Source organism: Crinia signifera, chromosome 4 (genome assembly GCF_055691185.1).
Source record: "Crinia signifera chromosome 4, ASM5569118v1, whole genome shotgun sequence".
NCBI lineage: Eukaryota > Metazoa > Chordata > Amphibia > Anura > Myobatrachidae > Crinia > Crinia signifera.
The window spans coordinates 315,775,341-315,794,790 of NC_139220.1; the positions used below are offsets into that span (position 1 = coordinate 315,775,341).

General features: G+C 49.4%; 1 protein-coding gene across 1 annotated transcript in view; it reads left to right on the plus strand.

The window, feature by feature from the left end:
• The window catches only part of LOC146075870 (uncharacterized), a 37,780-nt gene extending 18,751 nt beyond the window's left edge, over window positions 1-19,029 (plus strand). The window contains exon 2 of the mRNA XM_083185539.1: window positions 9,755-19,029. Within this exon, the coding sequence (XP_083041665.1) occupies window positions 9,900-11,738 (1,839 nt within the window). The 5' untranslated portion in view covers window positions 9,755-9,899 and the 3' untranslated portion in view covers window positions 11,739-19,029. The remainder of the gene's footprint in view (window positions 1-9,754) is intronic.
• The last annotated feature ends 421 nt before the right edge of the window (window positions 19,030-19,450 follow it).

A 19,450-nucleotide genomic window follows, 5' to 3' on the forward strand; every position in this document is an offset into this window, starting at 1 on the left:
GGGGCTTAGTGATGTCACGCTTAAGCCCCGCCCCCTGAGCGGCTGCTGAAATTCTCCTCTCCGGGCTTCTCCCAGAGAGGAGAATAACAAAGTAGGCAACCCTGATATACGCTGTGTGCAATATCCTAAGTAAAGGATTCCTTATTCCTTCCCCGTTAATACACAAGACATAAAAATTTGAATAATGACACTTAGCCTGCGCTGGTAAGTCACAATGATGATATACCTCCATCATTCAAGTAGGGCATAAAAGGATAAAAAAATATATCTATATAGTGAAGTACAGTTGGTTTTATTCACATACATATAAAAACACTCTATCAATCAATCAATCTGGAGACCCAGCCCCCCAAGACCTAATGGCTTCAGGTGGCCGAGTGCGCATTCCCCGGGCAGGTTGGGATCGTTTTGTCTACAGCAAGTTGGTCAACAAGCATTAGGTCGACACCATTAGGTGAACATTCTGAAAGGTCGACATGTGGCTAGTTCGACAGGCAATTAGGTCAACATGACTTTAGGACGACATGGCTTTAGGCCAAGAAAGTCAGCTCCTGATTGGCCAATAGAATCATTCGGATGAGAGGCGCAGAAGATGAAGGATCTCTGCGTCTCTCCAGTGTATGAGCGGGTACCAGCAGCCGGGAGAAGCGCGACTTGAAGAGAAGATGCCGGGATCCTTCGCCAGAGGACCAGGTGAGTAGGATTTCCTTCCACAGGTACCCCTTTGGATTACTACGGATCCTGGACCCCGGACTCTTCAGCCCTGGAGCCCCGGACCCAGGGCCGTCTTAACATTAGGAAGGGCCCCTGGGCAACCTAGTTCACTGGACACCCCCCCCCCCCCCCAAATTAGTTTGCCCAGGAGCCCACAGTCACCTCCCCAACCCTCACCTCTCTGGCTCCGTGCGGCAGCCAGTTAGCTTCCGGCGGCCGGGGATCCGATCATCTTCGCTGGGGGATCCGGGCAGCGGGATCAGGGCAGCAGCGGTAGCTAGGAGCCTGCCCTGAAGTGGCAAAGCGCTATTAACTGGCGGGGCGGGAAGCACTGTTGCATTTGAAAAGACTGGCCAGACGCTGATTGGCTGAATTCAGCCAATCAGCGTTCGGCCAGTCTTTTCAAATGCAGCAGCGCTTCCCGCCCCACCGGCAAATAGCGCTAATGGGAAAGATGGTGGCCGGGTGGCGGGGATCCGACCATCCTCGCTGGGGAAGGGGATCAGGGCGGCGGTGGCGGTAGCTAGGAGCCCGAAGCGGCGAAGCACTATTTGTCGGCGGGGACGGGAAGCGCTGTTGAATTTGAAAAGTCTGGCCGGATGCTGATTGGCTGAATTCAGCCAATCAGCATTCAGCCAGTCATTTTAAATGCAGCAGCGCTTCTCGCCCCCCCCTGCCGGCAAATAGCGCTTCGCCGCTTCGGGCTCCTAGCTACCGCCACCGATGCCCTGATCCCCCTGCCGGATCACCCAGTGAGGGTGATCAGAACCCCGGCACACGGACCCCCGAAATTAAATTCACTGCTAGCTAGGAGGTAAAGCGCTATTTGCCGGCTTGGTGGGAAGCGCTGTTGCCTTTTCAAAGACTGGCCGGATGCTGATTTTCTGAATTCAGCCAATCAGCGTCCGGCCAGTCTATTCAAATGCAACAGCGCTTCCCGCCCCGCCGGCAAATAGAGCTTCGCCGAATCAGGCTTCTAGCTACCGCCACCGCCCTGATCCCCCTGCCCGGATCCCCCAGCGAGGGTGAGCGGATTCCCGGACCCCGGCCACCATCTTTCCCATTGGGCTGGGCCGGGGGCCCCTAGGTCCTAGGGCCCCCGGGCAACTGCCCATCGTGCCCAATGGGAAAGACGGCACTGCCCGGACCCGGACCAGCCCCGGAACCAAGCCACCGGACCGGACCCAGGGACCTACCGACGGGCTAAAGATAGGTAAGTATCAGTGTGTTTGTGTAATGTATGTATTAAACTTTTATTTTTCTGGCTTGACAGTGTGTTTATTTAACTATTTCTTGTACTGTGGAACTACAAGTGCCAGCGGGCCCGTTAATGCCACGCATGCTGGGACTTGTGGTTTTCCAAGTCCCAGCATGCAGGGGAGACTTGCTGGGACTCATAGTTCCACGGTATAAGACAATAGTTTTTAATCAATTTTTTTACACAAAGATCAGCTCGATGCCCACAGCCCAGGGGCATTTGGCCGCGGGACCTTATATAATAAGTGTCCCCCGGCTGTGGCATTACCCTGCTGGCTGGTTGTGCCTGGGGCTGGTTCTTACGCCACCCCTGGGGCTGGTTCTTACGCCACCCCCAGTGGTCAGCCTGGTCAGGTAAGTCCTGGAGGGGGGGGACCCCTTTATTGGGGGTGTCCCCACTCCCACAGGACCCCTGGCCAGGCTGACTGGTCGGTAGGGTTAATGCTTTGGCCGCGGGACCTTATATAATAAGTGTCCCCCGGCTGTGGCATTACCCTGCTGGCTGGTTGTGCCTGGGGCTGGTTCTTAAAATACGGGGACCCCTACTCATTTTGTCCCCCATATTTTGGGAACCAACCCTGGCCCTTGAGCCTGGGGCTGGTTTTAAAAAATCAGTGAAGCCCTATTTGTTTCCTGATTTTTTAATACCAGCCCCGGCTCTTTCAGCCTGGTGCTGGTTATGGCAGTGGGGGGACCCCACACCGTTTTTTTTTTTTTTTTAATCCCCCCTCATATTTTTTATGGGTTAAAGGGGTTTTTAAACGGCAGTGTGGATGTGCCAAAAACGGCTTTTAAACGGTAATTTACCGTTTAAAAGCTGCAGTGGGAAAGGGTCTTTATGGCTCTTGCTGTTTAAAAACCCATTTAAAAATAATGGGTAATGACCCGTTTCAGCAGTGGGAAAGCAGCATTATATGCGCTGTTTCCACTTATTTGTGTTCTTTTCAACACTATTTTATGACAAGGGCTTACAAGCGTTTGTTTCCCCTTGTCCTTATTTCCTCACAAGGAGGAACCACAGGACGGCCCAACGTGCATGTCACTGAAACCCGGAAGCAGCAGGGAGCCATAGAACGGGATGAAGGTGATGCTAAGTGACCCAGAAGTGGTGCAGACACCGTCCAGCCCGGCGCGCAGGAACCTGTGGCGTCTCCCACACACATCATGGGCGCCCCCAGTGGCGTAACAATAGCACAGCAGCCCCCGCGGTTGCGGGGAGGCGCAGTGTAAGTGCGGGCGCCGGGGGGCTGCGGTGCTATTGTAATGCCCCCCCCCCCCCCATGCCCCGCAGGTTTACCTGTCAGCGATGCAGTTGTCCCGGCTCCCGCTCTGACTTCATTCTGAGCCTATGGAGACGGACCATCATAAAATGTCCGCCCCTATATAGCAGACAGTTCTCTGAAACTGTCTGCTGTATGGGGGCGGACATTTTGTGATGGTCCATTTTTCATATCAGAATGAAGCCAGGACGGGACTCGGGAGCCGGGACCACCGCAGCGGCGACCAGGGCTGCCAAGAGAAATCCTGGGCCCCGGTACAACAGCGTCACGGGGCCCCCCTGGAGTGGCAAGCGACAGAAAAGAGGTGTGGCCATTAAAGGATATAGGGGTGTGTACCACACCATATACCCTTTATGCAACACAATAGTAGACCCCTTATACTTGACCCTTACACATTATGCTACACAGAATGAGCCAAAATTCACATGGAATGTGTTAAAATTCACATTATGCCACATGGAATGACACAAAATTCAAATTATTCCACACAGATTGAGGCAATATTCAGGGAGAGTGAGATGAATGGTGGGGATGCAGGGAGAGAGATGGCGGGGACAAAGGTGCATAGAGCGAGATGGCGGGATGCAGGGACAGAGACGATGGTGACGAAGGACCAGACGGTGGGGACGCAGGGACAGAGACAAAGTAGGTCTAGAAGGTCATTTCTACAGAAATCTTGGGGCCAGTACCCCAATATCACTGGGATTGAAAAATGCTGAAACCCGGTATTCCCGGGATCCAGGGAATGGCATCCCTAAAAGAAAATTTCCCCCTGTGCCCCCACACTGACTTGCTGTGGAGGGGGGCAGGCGGCCGCAGTGCATAGGCAGGCGTCGGGTAGACATGTGCGACGTGGGAGGCCCGGCGGCGAGCAGGTTCCGGTGTCGGGTATGATGTGGGAGGCCCGGCGGCAAACAGGTTTCGGCACTGGTGGTCAGCGCTGCGGCCTGCGCAGCGTGACCTATGACCGAATCACACAGCGCAGGCCACACGCCAGGTCGGGAACAGCCGGGCAGTGTCTGAGCGAGTGCTCAGACGCTGCCCGGCATTAGACTGCACATGTGAATGCGTGAGTTGGTGTATGGACACAGCTAACCCCATGCCCGCTCTCCTAGTCCAGTGGTCTCCAACCTTAATTGAGCGAGAGCTACTCGTGACAAAGACAAACAAAAGTCCCCGAGAGCTACTAAAATTTGAACAATGCCCATAATACTATGCCACACACCGTAATGCCCCAGCGCAATATGCTGCACACTGTAATGCCCGATACATTATGCCACACACCGCCATTTCTCTGAAACATGATGCAGCACACCGCAATGCCTGATACTATGCTGCACACTGTAATGCCCCTGACACATTATGCCACACATTGCAATACCCCTCACACCTAATGCATACCTCCCAACTACGGCAGTGGAGAAAGGAATATATGTGCATGCCGCAGGCATGCGTCAAAAATTTTTGGGCGCCGTTTTGTCGCTGTGAGGGCATGGCCAGTGTCTAATTCCCACAGAACCGTCCCAAAAAAATGGGATGTCACACAAAAATCGATACACACTGACTATGCCACACCACGTTGCCCCCCACAGTAAGGCTTCTAATACATTATAAATTACCTGCTTGTTGCCAAGGGAGTTAATATGCATTGCCAGGGGTTATTGCTTGTTGTCAAGGGGAGTTAATGTCTGTTGCCAGGGGTTCTTGCTCGTTGCCAAGAGGGGGGTTAATGTCTGTTGCCAGGGGTTCTTGCTCGTTGCCAAGGGGTTAATATGCATTGCCAGGGGTTATTGCTTGTTACCAATGGGTTTAAATTTGTTCCCAGGGGTTAATGCTCATTGCCAAGGGGGGTTAATGTACTTTGCCAGGGGTTCTTGCTCGTTGCCAAGGGGGATTTAATGTCCATTGCCAGGGGTTCTTGCTCATTGCCAAGGGGTTTTTAAATGTTGCCAAGGGGTTAATATTTTTTGCCAGGGGTTCTTGCTCGTTGCCAAGGGGGGGTTTATTTCCATTGCCAGGGGTTCTAGCTTGTTGCCAAGGGGTTAATATGTGCTTGGCCACCCGCCCATCAGCTGCTGCTGCCCCCTGCTTTACCCTGCCTTCCCCTGCGCACAGAGAGACAGACGCTAGAAGTCATTTTTCACTTCCAGCGTCTCTGACAGCAACCACAGCCCGGCAGCGTTACCAGGAAGTGCAGAGCTGTGCTTCCTGTCAGACGCTAGAGGTGAACTATGACTTTTAGCGTCTGACTCTCTGTGTGCAGGGGAAGGACAGACAGGGGAAGACTGTGGCAGCCGCAGCTGACGGGCGGGTGGCCGGACACATGGGCGGGCGGGCACACAGGTCCTTGTCCTCCCTACGCACCCGCAGCCCAAAAAATATATTTTAAAGTGTGTGTCCCGACCCGGGCCCCCCTGGCAGGCCCGGGCCCAGGTAAAATGTACCCCCCCCCCCTGCCTCTCGGCGGCCCTGGCGCCGACAGGCATCCCAGCTGACAGCCGGACTCTGAGTAAGTTATTATATAGGTGGCGGGCGGGCAGGGAGGGGGAGGGGGGAGCACCAGAAACCTTTGGCGGGGAGGAGCAATATTTGAAGTTACGCCACTGGGCTCCCCTGTCACTATAAGAATCCGGTAGGCACGCTTCTGATTGTCACTCTCTTGCACATGCAACAATTCACTTAAACAGACCGCATCCTGATGAAATGGTGGTTGGGGCCAGGAAACGTTGATGGCACATTATGTAATGTATTGCTGTACCATTGTAACCGCAGAGTGACGACTATTTTTTGCTTCTTGCAAAATATCCATTGTAGTGTGATTCCCAGCGCAAAGTCCTCTCAGTGTGATTAATTAAGTCCAGAAAAGTTAATAGATGTCTGCAGCCTCTTTCATTGAATCCTTACCAACAACCTGGCTGAATACTTGTTAAAGAAGGAGAAAGATACGCACCAATGAGCAGTGTGTAATAAAAAATATGGTACTCTTTATTTAGAAGGGCGCCCATCTCGGGCATCTCGGGGATTGAATGCACTAAAAAATCGGGTGCGATCAACCGACGAGATGCCCGAGATTTCCCATAGGGAACAATGTTAAATGTCTCAATTGACCCGATTTTCCTGTTCAATGCCTCAATTGACCCAATTTTTCCATAGGAAACAATGTTAAATGGGCCACAGAGGCCAAATAGGCACCCTGAAGTGAATAATGGCCACCCGAATTGTTAACGCCACCCCACGATCAACGTCAACCCGAAGCGTGGCGAGCGCAGCGAGCCCGCGAGGGGTGGCGGTACGCGTCCTACGACCTTTTCATACCCCCACTATCCACGTCGGCGTGGAGTTGAGAATAGAAAGTGTGGCGAGGGCAGCGAGCCACCGAGCCCGAAGCGTGGCGAGCGGACGCAGATACCTTCACAGGTATCCGCGTCCCCTCGCGGGCTTCACAGCTGTCCGCGTACCCTCGCGGGGCTCGCTGCGCTCGCCACGCTTCGGGCTCGGTGGCTCGCTGCGCTCGCCACACTTTCTATTCTCAACTCCACGCCGACGTGGATAGTGGGGGTATGAAAAGGTCGTAGGACGCGTACCGCCGCCCCTCGCGGGCTCGCTGCGCTCGCCAAGCATCGGGTTGACGTTGATCGTGGGGTGGCGTTAACAATTCGGGTGGCCATTATACACTTCAGGGTGCCTATTTGGCCTCTGTGGCCCATTTCAAATTGTTTCCTATGGAAAAATCGGGTCAATTGAGGCATTGAACAGGAAAATTGGGTCAATTGAGACATTTAACATTGTTCCCTATGGGAAATCTCGGGCATCTCGTCGGTTGATCGCACCCGATTTTTTAGTGCATTCAATCCCCGAGATGCCCGAGATTTTTTACTAACGATCCCCACGATCAAAATCGTGGGCGCCCTTCTAAGTAAAGAGTACCAAAAATATTTACTAGAAATGTTTTACAGGGGGGGGGTGTACCATGGCAGGGGAAGTGAGGGAGGAGTTATTTTACGTGTGTTGAAAAACTGGGAGGGGCATCACAAGAGGGAGTAGAGATGGGCAAAACGGATCACCTAGGCGAGCCGGGATCCAGCGGATTAGTCAGTTGAAAGATCCGGATCATTCGACTCACCTTGAGAAAGGGTTAATTTTATATTGACAAAGCATAATATCTTGCGAGAGGTCTATAGCTCTCGCGAGATTTCCCCTGTACTTAACTTTGTTCGTATCCACCGGGCGGGAGGGCTATGGGAAAGCATTAGCTGATGTAAAGGATGATGAGGAGAAGCAGTGGGTGATGCCAGGGGATAGGTGACATGGAAAAGCATTAGGTGATCCCAGGGGAAAGGTGCCATGGGAAAGCATTAGGTGATGTAGAGGATGATGAGGAGAAGCAGTGGGTGATGCCAGGGGATAGGTCATATGGGAAAGCGTTAGCTGATGTAGAGGATGATGAGGAGAAGCAGTGGGTGATGCTAGGGGATAGGTGACATGGAAAAGCATTAGGTGATGTAGAGGATGACGAGGAGAAGCAGTGGGTGATGCTAGGGGATAGGTGACATGGGAAAGCAGTAGGTGATCCCAGGGGATAGGTGACATGAGAAAGCATTAGGTGATGTAGTGGATGGTGAGGAGAAGTAGTGGGTGACGCCAGGTAGAGGGAGACAGATAGACACAGTTGGGGAGGAAGAGGCACAGTGGGATGGAGAAACACTTGTTGACAGGAGAAGGACATATTGAAGGAAGTGGGTGATAAGGTAGGTGGGGGAGCTGGGGGAGTGATGGCTGGGAGACACTGGGCTGGTATTATGGGATTGTCAATACATGTTGGGACACCTATATGAGCACTGACCTGCTGATGTCTTTCTCCTAGCCCTGCACAGTCACTCTAACAACAGCCTCTCCTCTGCTGCATCACTTCTGCACTGCCAGCAGCAACTCCATCCCCCTGGCCTACACCAGGCAGCGGGCAGATCTGTCCACCACTTTATCTCTCTCCAGGCAGCAGCAGATATCTATCCCTTACTCCACCAGCTCCCATCACCTGCTGCTTCATTCCCCCTCTGCTGGCTCCTCCTGGCATCAACAGATCATCAACTCATCTGCTGACAGGAACACCTTTGCCCCCAACAGCACTCCGCCAGCACCCGGGAGCTTCAGCACTGCCTCTCATAGCTAGATCTCAGCAGCTCAGACCCCAACTCCAGGAGCTGCAGCACCATCGCTCCTCAGCTGGGGCCCTGCAGCTTCAGCTCTGTCCCCTGCTCTGCCAGCTCCCAGGAGCTTCGGCACCACCACTACCCCTCAGCCAGCTCTCAGCAGCTGCAGCTCAGTCCCCCACTCAGGAGCTGCAGCACCATCCCTCCTCAGCTGGGGCCCTGCAGCTTCAGCTCTGTCCCCTGCTCTGTCAGCTCCCGGGATCTTCAGCGCCACCCCCCCCCCCCTCTTCAGCCAGCTCTCAGGAGCTGCAGCTCAGTCCCCATCTCCAGTGGCTGCAGCACCGTCCCTCAGTTGGGGCCCTGCAGCTTCAGCTCTGAACCCTGCTATGCCAGCTCCCAGGAGCTTCAGCACTGCCCCCCCCCCCCTCAGCCAGCTCTCAGTAGCTGCAGATCAGTCCCTACTCCAGGAGCTGCAGCACCATCCCTCCTTAGCTGGATCCGTGCACCATCCCACCTCCCTGCAGCTTCAGTACTGTACCCTGCTCTGCCAGCACTGCCCCATCAGCAGGGTGTGGTATATGGGTCCGACAGTCGGGATCCCGACAGTCATTATCCCAATGTTGGGATCCTGACTGGCCAGACCCAGACAGCATGGTGAGCACAACAAAGCCCCTTGTGGGCTCACTACGCGAGCCACCTATTCTATTCTCCCTCTATGGGAGGGAAAATAGCCGACGGCCATCGAGAACCCGTCTGTCTGTGTTTTGACAGTCGGGATCCCAACGTTGGATGAATGGCTGTCGGGATCCTGACTGTCGGGACCTCGTCCGGCACCCCATCAGCCAGCTCCCAGCAGCGTCTCCCATTTTGAATGCTGCAGCTCTGTCTCCTGCTCTTCTGGCTCCCGGGAGCTTTACCACCACCCCTACATCAGCTGGCTCCCAGTAACTCTGTCTACAGATCGGTCAAACACTCTGCTGGCTCTTGGCAGCTGCAGCTCTGTCCCCCCTGTTTCTCCTGTCCAGATATTTTTAAATAAAACAACATGTGGGCACGTGCCCTTGTGCCCCCCTCCAAAAAAATCACTCCACTGTAAATGTTCATAGACATCAAGCAAGCTGTTTCATCTTTACATTTATGTACAGTAGGTGAGCAATTATTTCTAGTAAATATTTTTTATTATAAACTGTTTAATGGTGCATATCTTTTTCATTATTTTTGTGTTTGTATATTTTTTATATATATATATATATATATATATATATATATATAATAGTTCCTTACACAATATAACCCAGACAAAACAGTTAGACTATGTTAACTTTTTTTATTTACTTTTTACATTTCTTACAGGACGATTGCACAACATCTTCTAATATTCTTAGTCCAAATCCAGCTGAAAGGGACGTTGTTCTCTGATCCAGCCAACTAAAGTCATCATTTCTTCTTACACCTGGAGGATTAACACAAGTGACTTTATTTTCTGAATAGAAGAAACATGGAACAGTTAATTTTTCCCATCTCACACATGATGAGTCTCACAGGAGAGAGACCACATGTGTGTTCTGAGTGTGACAAAGGCTTTACATGTAAATCACAGCTTCTCATACATCAGAGGATACACACAGGAGATAAACCATATAAATGTTCTGAATGCAGCAAATGTTTTTCCCAGAAGTCACAGCATGTTGTACATCAGAGGAGTCACACAGGAGAGAAGCCATATAAATGTTCTGAATGCAGCAAATGTTTTTCCCAGAAGCATTATCTTGTCCTACATCAGAGGAGTCACACAGGAGAGAAACCATATAAATGTTCTGAATGCAGCAAATGTTTTTCCCAGAAGTCAGCACTTGTCCTACATCAGAGGATTCACACAGGAGAGAAGCCATATAAATGTTCTGAATGCAGCAAATGTTTTTCCCACAAGCATTATCTTGTCATACATCAGAGGATACACACAGGAGAGAAACCATTTACATGTTCTGAATGCAGCAAATGTTTTTCCCAGGAGTCATATCTTGTTATACATCAGAAGAGTCACACAGGAGAGAAACCATATAAATGTTCTGAATGCAGCAAATGTTTTTCCCAGAAGTCAGATCTTGTCCTACATCAGAGGAGTCACACAGGAGAGAAACCATATAAATGTTCTGAATGCAGCAAATGTTTTTCCCAGAAGTCAGCACTTGTCCTACATCAGAGGATTCACACAGGAGAGAAGCCATATAAATGTTCTGAATGCAGCAAATGTTTTTCCCACAAGCATTATCTTGTCATACATCAGAGGATACACACAGGAGAGAAACCATTTACATGTTCTGAATGCAGCAAATGTTTTTCCCAGAAGTCACATCTTGTCGTACATCAGAGGAGTCACACAGGAGAGAAGCCATATAAATGTTCTGAATGCAGCAAATGTTTTTCCCAGGAGTCATATCTTGTTATACATCAGAGGATTCACACAGGAGAGAAGTCATATAAATGCTTTGAATGCAGCAAATATTTTCCCTTCAAGTCACATCTTGTCCAACATCAGAGGAGTCACACGGGAGAGAAACCATATACATGTTCTGAATGCAGCAAATGTTTTTCCCAGGAGTCACATCTTGTCCAACATCAGAGGATTCACACAGGAGAGAAACCATATAAATGTTCTGAATGCAGCAAATGTTTTCCCAATAAGTCACATCTTGTCCAACATCAGAGGAGTCACACGGGAGAGAAACCATATAAATGTTCGGAATGCAGCAAATGTTATTCCCAGGAGTCACATCTTGTCCGACATCAGAGGAGTCACACAGGAGAGAAGCCATATAAATGTACTGAATGCAGCAAATGTTTTACCCAGGAGTCAAATCTTGTTATACATCAGAGGAGTCACACAGGAGAGAAACCATATAAATGTTCTGAATGCAGCAAATGTTTTCCCCGTAAGTCATATCTTGTTATACATCAGAGGAGTCACACAGGAGAGAAGCCATATAAATGTACTGAATGCAGCAAATGTTTTTCACAGGAGTCATATATTGCTATACATCAGAAGAGTCACACAGGAGAGAAGCCATATAAATGTTCTGAATGCAGCAAATGTTTTCCCCGTAAGTCACATCTTGTCATACATCAGAGGATTCACACAGGAGAGAAACCATATAAATGTTCTGAATGCAGCAAATGTTTTCCCCAGAAGTCACAGCTTGTCAGTCATCAGAGGATTCACACAGGAGAGAAGCCATATAAATGTTCTGAATGCAACAAATGTTTTCCCTGGAAGTCACAGCTTGTCCGACATCAGAGGATTCACACAGGAGAGAAGCCATATAAATGTTCTGAATGAGTCACATAATTATGATGAACTCCTACATATGACAGCAGCATGTAGCCCATGAAGTACTTCATGTGTCATACACTGGCTTGGTGGGTATATAAGGTCATTCACTCATTGCTGTCGTAAATAAAAGGGGGAATTTATCTGATGTGCAAAGAGGGATAATTATCAGCCTTCGGGCAAGGGTGGCAGTATTTCTGAAACAGCGCAGATTGTGATCTGTTAACATGCCGCTGTGGTTATTGTGTATTGTGACTGGGCAGATGGGACCATTGTGAATAATTGATGTAAGAACTGAGAATCCCCAAATGCCGTTGATGTAAGTGGTGAACGTTGGCTCCAAAGGTGCATGAGGGACATCTGACGTGCTACAGTGGAGCAGCTCACCATCAACATGAACCTGAGGGCTACCAGACAGCTCAGCAATCCCTGGGGGATGTTATCATGGCATTCTCTGGACCCAGTCATCCATGTGGCAGCACTCAACCAATTTAGTTATGAATCCATCCTAGCAAATAACATGCAACCATACATGCTGGGGTGGCTGGGATCTTCCAGCAAGATAATGTGACGTTACACAGCTAGAAATGTCTGACCAATACAACCAAGACTTCTATGTACTTCCCCAGGGGTACCCTAGATGCAGGACAGGAGGTGTGAGTCTTGGGAGAGGATGGTCTGGGTGAGTGGAAGGAAACCACGTGAGGTCCGACCTGCCGTCTCTGACCCGATGCACACGGAACCGTGCATCGGGTCGGACCCGGTGTCTAAACCTGCGATTTGGCCTGATTTCACTGCCCGATCCATCTGAATCCATCTGAATTTAGTGTTCAGTGCAATTGCCAGAAGATGTTCAAACATTTAAAATCTGTGACTCAGGACTGTAATTCACAGTAAAAAGGAAGCAGTATGTGTTTTATGTGATGTATTGCATGTCATGTTTCCTATTCAGGTGCTCGTTATGTTGTGTAATATATACTGAAATTATGCTGGTTTATCATGATTCCTGTTCAGGTGCTCATTATATTGTGTAATATATACTCCAATTATGAAAGAGGAGGATATACAGCACTTGGATTAGACTAACCCAAGAGCTGTATATCCTTCTTTTTCTTGATTCGTACTTAGTAGGGAGCCTTACACACTCCCATATACAGCAGCTGTAACAGTATTCTTGGTTCGCAGTCTCTCTTATATACTCCAATTATGCTGGTTTATCATGTTTTATGTTAAGGATCGGTTTGCATGAGGACATGCAAGATTATAGCAGGGGTGTATGTGGCATCCCAGCCTTTAGCTGAACTGCAGGCATTGCAGGGGTTTTAGAATAGCTATGCAGACTTATCAGTGAGTGGGGGAGTTAATGATCCCCAAACCAGTTCTTCCAGATCCTACTACATGTAAGGGGATAGGACAGGAAGTGAAGGGAGTTAGGACTGGATGTTACGGTTTTAGAAAAAAGGACAGTCTATAGTTGAGTGTGAACTGAGGAAGATAATACAATACACAGGAGAGCATGTCCAGGGGTAAGAGCCCAGGCTGGGGGTGTGGAGAACAGGCAGTATTATATTCCATAGCCCCTGGCCTTATGGAAAGGAGAGCACAGTGTGAGAGCAGCAGGAGAGATCAGTGGAAGGTAAGCAGCCACAGCATGAGGCAGCAGTGGAAGAAACAAGGAAGATCCCCACTTTCAAGGTACCCTAGAAGCAGGACAGGAGGTGTGAGTCTTTGGAGAGTATGGTCTGGGTGAGTGGTAGGAAACCTCGTGAGGCATAAAATGCCCCCAGCAATGCATCCAGGAGAGATGCCAGTGGACAGACTGCAGGTAGATCCCCCACAAATAGGGGGAGAATGCACCGTGAAGAATCTAAGTTTGCAACCACTGAACTACTGATTCCCAGAAATAGGAGCAAGTGGCGATTAGCCGGGAGAGACCATAAACTATTAGTCTGGGTGCCCAAGGCCAGGAGGTATGCCCAATTGTCTTGCTGGTATTAGGAATGGGGCAAGGAGATAGTAGGGAAGAGATGGGGGAAGGTAAGAGAGGGCTATAGGGAGCAGGCCCCTCCCCAGGGTCGTATACCCATACTTAAGGACAGGACCAGTATAGGGGGAGGATCAGAAATAGCAACAGGTGATGCAGAAAGGATTGTCTTTATCCAGCAAGAACACCCAGAAAGCAGCAGAGGAATGAACCAGAAATATTATGATAAGTATCTAGGGATATTTTATTTGCAAGTATTCCTTCTTATTCTTTTACTTAATTCCATATTTGGCACCCGGCCACCCTGCTGCAATCTGCTGTTACAAACTCCCAACGTCTCTGTAATTTTATGAATTTAATCTTTAATGCAGTTAGAATTTTATCACATTTTTTTTAAAATATATCAATATGAGTATAAGCAAAAACACCAATAATATGCATAAACATGTGTCAGCTTGTCATTGTAAGAAATATTTGTATCATTATAACACAAATAAAACTAGGAATACATCGTAACAGCGAGTAACAACAAGTACAGTGTATTTATAGGTACTTTTTTCCTAGCACGGCGCCCGATATTACTACTTAAGCAAATGTAGTGAAATCACAGTATTGTATGACATGCGATGCAATGAGATGCAATTTTCCTATGTAAATTATTCACTGCTCTCTGTCAGTGAATACATTACAAAAATCGGGTCCGATCTAAAATCGCCATACGTTCAGGCCAGAGCAACTTACGTTACTTCCTGAAAAGCGCTGGGGGTAATCTGCTGCTTTATACAAAATCTTTTGCTGTTAGAATTCTGTTAAAGTCAATTTATGCAATTGTATAAGAAGTAATGAATATAATTAGGGCACAGGGGTGGAACCATAGTTCTCACAGCAACTAAGTTAAGTTTTTAAGGGGTACATGCTTTGACTTAGCAGGGAAGTAATATTTCTGAAGCTGGGTGCAAAGTAGATGGGCCCTTTAACAGATTACGCATAAAAAAAAAAAAAACATTTTAAAAAATGGGTTACGGATAACTACACAGGGCAGATAACCGCTCAGTGCACGTTAGCTTGCCAATAAGGCGGAATGTGCTGGAAATTTGGAAATGGAATAAGCAAAGCAGAATAATCACAGCAAAATCTAAGTCATTTTGTGTAACTTGGGTGGTAAACAGTCACAGGTGCAATAGCATGAGCAGGGTGTAGAGCAAATTATGTACAGGAATCAGAAAGGTGCAAGGAGACCTATGTGCAGTGCACCTGCCAGCAATGTGGTGGCAACATCTTACAACCTTTATGCTAATACAAGGGATAACAGCCCCTTCTTTTGAAGCTTAGTACAAGTTCTCTTTCACGGTCATTTAGAACAAAGGTAATGCAGTATTTACTGAACAAGCTTAGTGAAAAGTCTAATGACAACAGGGCTTAATGGGACGTTATAAATTCCATGGGGGTAGCTATTCAGTCACTTGTATCAGATAGAGGCAGGGTAGGAAATTGAAAAAGGAGGATGCAGGGAAGGCGGCATTATAGGATTATTGCTCAGGTTTGGGAGGCTGCATGGTGCAATGTATTTACACACAGTACAAACTAACGTGTAATATGTCACCTCGCAGTGCATCCCTTCCTCTTCCACCTGCAGATACCTAAGGATGGGGGGGGGGGGGGTGGCCCGGCTGATGACCTGGACGGACGCTGAGCTACAGCAATGCCAAAAGCGTAGTATGAAAACGTACTCTTTCTTGACAGGAATGAGTTCTAGTGTGGTGGAAAAATGATGGTATAACCAGGTTCCAATGGCCCTACATTTCCTCGCACGCTGTGTTAGTATGTGCATAAAGTAGCAAGAGCCTTACATTTGCCATAGCAAAGAAAGCATTAGTGACAGCGGCACGGAGAAGCTGCAGGTCAGATGTGTTAGCGCAGGGAGTGCAAAGCGCATGCCAAAAGGCCAGGTCATGGGAGATTCAGGCTCATCCAACACATGTCATACCCAGCAGGAAAATCAGTGAACGATGCCTTGGAAAAGCAACAGTGCAGCGTCGCTTACCAGTCTTTTGAAAATGCGCTCAGAATAGTGCGCAGCTGCGGGGTAAGGGCCCAATTGGGGAAGATAGATATCAAACCAGCATTTAGGCTCCTCCCCCTTCACGCACATAGTCACAGATTCACAGTACTAAAGTTTGAGAGCAGTTATTATGTGGATCTATGCTTACCCATGGGTTGCGCCATTTCATGCGCATTCTTTGAAAAATTCAGCACGTTCCTGCACTGGTGCGTTGAAGTGGAGACGGGCTGCAGGACAATTGCGCACTATCTGGATGACTTTCTAATGGTCGGCCAGGCGAACACTGACACATGCGAGCGGCTGTTAAAATACACGCAGGCGCTTTTCCACACTTTTGGGGTTCCCATAGCAATGGGAAAAACAGAGGGGCCTACAAACAAACTGTCGTATCTGGGAATAGAAATAGATACCACCGACAGGCTGTGTAGATTACCAGAAGACAAGGTTGCCGGCCTTATGAGGCAGATTGGAGAGCAGGCCAGAGCAAACAAGATTACCATAAAACAGCTTCAATCGTTATGGGGGTCACTGAATTTCGCATGCAGAGTTATCCCAATAGGCAGAATCTTCTGCCGACAGCTGGAAAGGGCCACAGTAGGGGTAAAAAAACCGCATCATCGATTAAGCTGACAACAGAAATCAGAGAAGACGTGTTGATGTGGGAGACCGTTCTAAGGGAATTCAATGGTATTCACATCTGGCCGGCACCGCCTGTGTCGAGCAAGAGGCTGCAGATGTACACCGATACAGCAAGGTCTTGTGGTTTTGGGGCATATCTCGAGGGAGAATGGTGTGCATCCCAGTGGCCGCAGAGCTGTGTTCAAGCAGGGCTGACCAGGAACATGCTGCTGCTAGAGCTGTTCCCGATCATAGGAGTGGTGGAGATGTGGGGTAACAGGTTAGCCAACAAGGAAATAAACTTCTGGTGTGACAACCTTGGGTGGTTCAGGTGATCAACAGGCAGAGTGCCTCCTCCCAACCAGCGATCATTCTGATCAGGTATTTGCTATTGGTTTGCCTGCGGCACTTCATTAACTTTTGCGCCAAGCACGTCCCAGGGGTAGATAACATCATAGCTCATGCCCTCTCAAGGGGAAAGTGGGAAGCCTTTAGGGAAGCGGCACCTCATGTCCTCCTCAAGTATCAAGGTCATCAAGATGGCGTGAACAAGCTAGTGAAAGACTCGTTAGCGTTTGCTACATGGAGAAGCTACAGGGCAGCTTGGGAGGAATGGGGTAACATAAGAAAACAGCAGTGAAGGAGGGTAAGCTGGAAAGCAAAGCGCTAAAATATTACTGTGGGAAATGTACAAAGACGGGAAGTCTAGGGCGCAAGCGAGGGTAGCGCTGGCAGCCATTGCTTTCTTTACAAAGGTAGCAGGGGAGGATGACATGACAAAGAGCTTTACCATCAGCCAAATGATGAAAGGTTGGGGCAGGAGGAGCCCAACAGAGCCTGATTCTAGGCGGCCCATTACCGAGACAATGTGCTGGGGCAGCTCATGGTGGCAGCTAAGGATGTGTGCAAAGGGGTTTTCAAAACAGCGTTGCTCAGGGCAGCATTCGCAATGGCATTCCATGGGGCATTTAGGGTTAGCGAGCTGGTGGCTGCATCAAAAGCTTGCAAGGGGTCAGGCATATTGGCGGGCAAAGTATCAGTGAGCAGAACGGTGGTGACCTGCAAAATACACAGATCTACGACAGAGCAGCAAGGCAAAGGAAAATGGGTGGCATTGCGGGAAGGAAGCAACCCAGAGACCTGCCCCGTTAGGTTGGTAAAAGAATACTTGGCGCTCAGAGTCAACGAGGGTAACGGAGGGTCTGAGGCCTTTTTGGCGCACGCGGATAAGTCCCCACTCATGGTATACCAATTTAAATTCCTGCTTAAGTGATGTGTGAAGGCTAACCGTCAGCAGGAAAAGGAGTATGGTACGCACTCGTTTAGAATTGGCGCAGCCACCGCAGCGTTCGAAGCAGGGTGTTCGGAGAAAGAGATAAAATGCGGGGGGGGCAAATTGGGGACCCAGGTCGGTTATAGGTTTCAGTTTTGAGAAAGGGTCCATCCCCTCCCCCCCCCCCTCACGGTCGACTTGATTCAGTTACATTCGAGGGCTGGTGAACCGCAGTGCTTTCTTTGCCACCTAAGCGAGTAAGATTATTTTGTAATCTGATTAATAAATGTGACCTTTAACTCCTTGGGTGGTGGGTTTTTTCTGGGGCAGGGCAAACCAACCAGGGCAGGTTTGTCCAGCCCCAGCAAAACCCACCACATGAAGTTGGAACCCCCCCCCTCACCTCCGCTTCGGCATTAGTACACCGGAGCTTCCCTTCAGCCGCTGTCCCTGCTGCCAACCTTAGCCGCCTGTCACATTTAGCAGTGACGTTGGTGGCAGGCTGGGGGATGTTCGCGGCGTGCTGCCGACATCACTGTAAAATAAGTGACAGCAGGTGGGTCAGGGCAGGGAGGTCCGGCGCACCGATCGCCGGAGCAATGGCTGGGGGGGACTGAAAGTATGTGACCGGGAAAGGGGGGCTCTAGAGTTGCTGCGCCAGTGGTGCACACCTGGACACCACTGGCGCGCACCTATTCTATGTTAGTGGTATGCCCGGAAATTTTCCTGGATAGCCCGCTGCGGCAGCACAGCTGAGCCTGGGACATTTCCAGGCATACCACTCAAGGGGTTAATTTGCAATAAATAAATGTCTCTGTTTGGTTATTTCAGGAAAATGGGGAGCAGGTGGAAAGGAATGGGGGACATTTAAGGGGATGGGGTTTCTTAGTCTCTTTAAGGGTAAAAGTGTGGCGGGAGCATCAGACGCTCAGAGGTTTAATAGGAGCGAGCGGCAACTAGCCGGGAGAGAGACCATAAACTATTAGTCTGGGCTCCCAAGGCCAGGAGGTGTGCCCCATTGTCTTGCTGGTATTAGAGATAGTAGGGAAGAGATAGGGGAGGAAAGAAGGAGGAAGGTAAGAGAGGGCTATATGGAGCAGGCCCCTCCCCGGGGGCGTATAGCCATACTTAATGACAGGACAGGTATAGGGGGTGGATCAGAAATAGCAACAGGTGATGCAGAAAGTATTGAAGCACCCGCCCACCCTTGGACGAACAAGGAGAAACATCCAAGAAGCATCTAGTTACAGCAGAGATTGTTTTAACAGGGCGGAAGTACCTGCGGGACAGCCAAAGTGGCGCCAGGAAGCGGAGGCACCCAATAAAGGGGGTGCAGATCTCCAAAGGCCAGGTGTTGGGGGGGGGGGGCAAATTGGGGACCCAGGTGGGTTACAGGTTTCAGTTGCGAGAAGGGATCAATGGGGATCCCCCCACGGTCAGCTTGATTCAGTTACATCTGAGGGCTGGTGGACCGCAGTGCTTTCTTTGCCACATAAGCGAGTAAGATAATATTGGTAATCTGATTAATAAATGTGACCTTTAATTCGCCATAAATAAATGACTCTGTTTGGTTATTTCAGGAAAAAGGGGAAGAGGTGGAAAGGGAAGGGTGGGATGGGGGACATTTAAGGGGGTGGGGTTTCTTAGTCTCTTTAAGGGTAAAAGTATGGCGGGAGCATCAGACGCTCAGAGGTTTAATGATATTGCTCAGAAGGGGAAAAATGAGCAATATCATTTAAAAAAAATTGCTTAGTGTATATGGGGCTACTCCTCTGACACCCCAT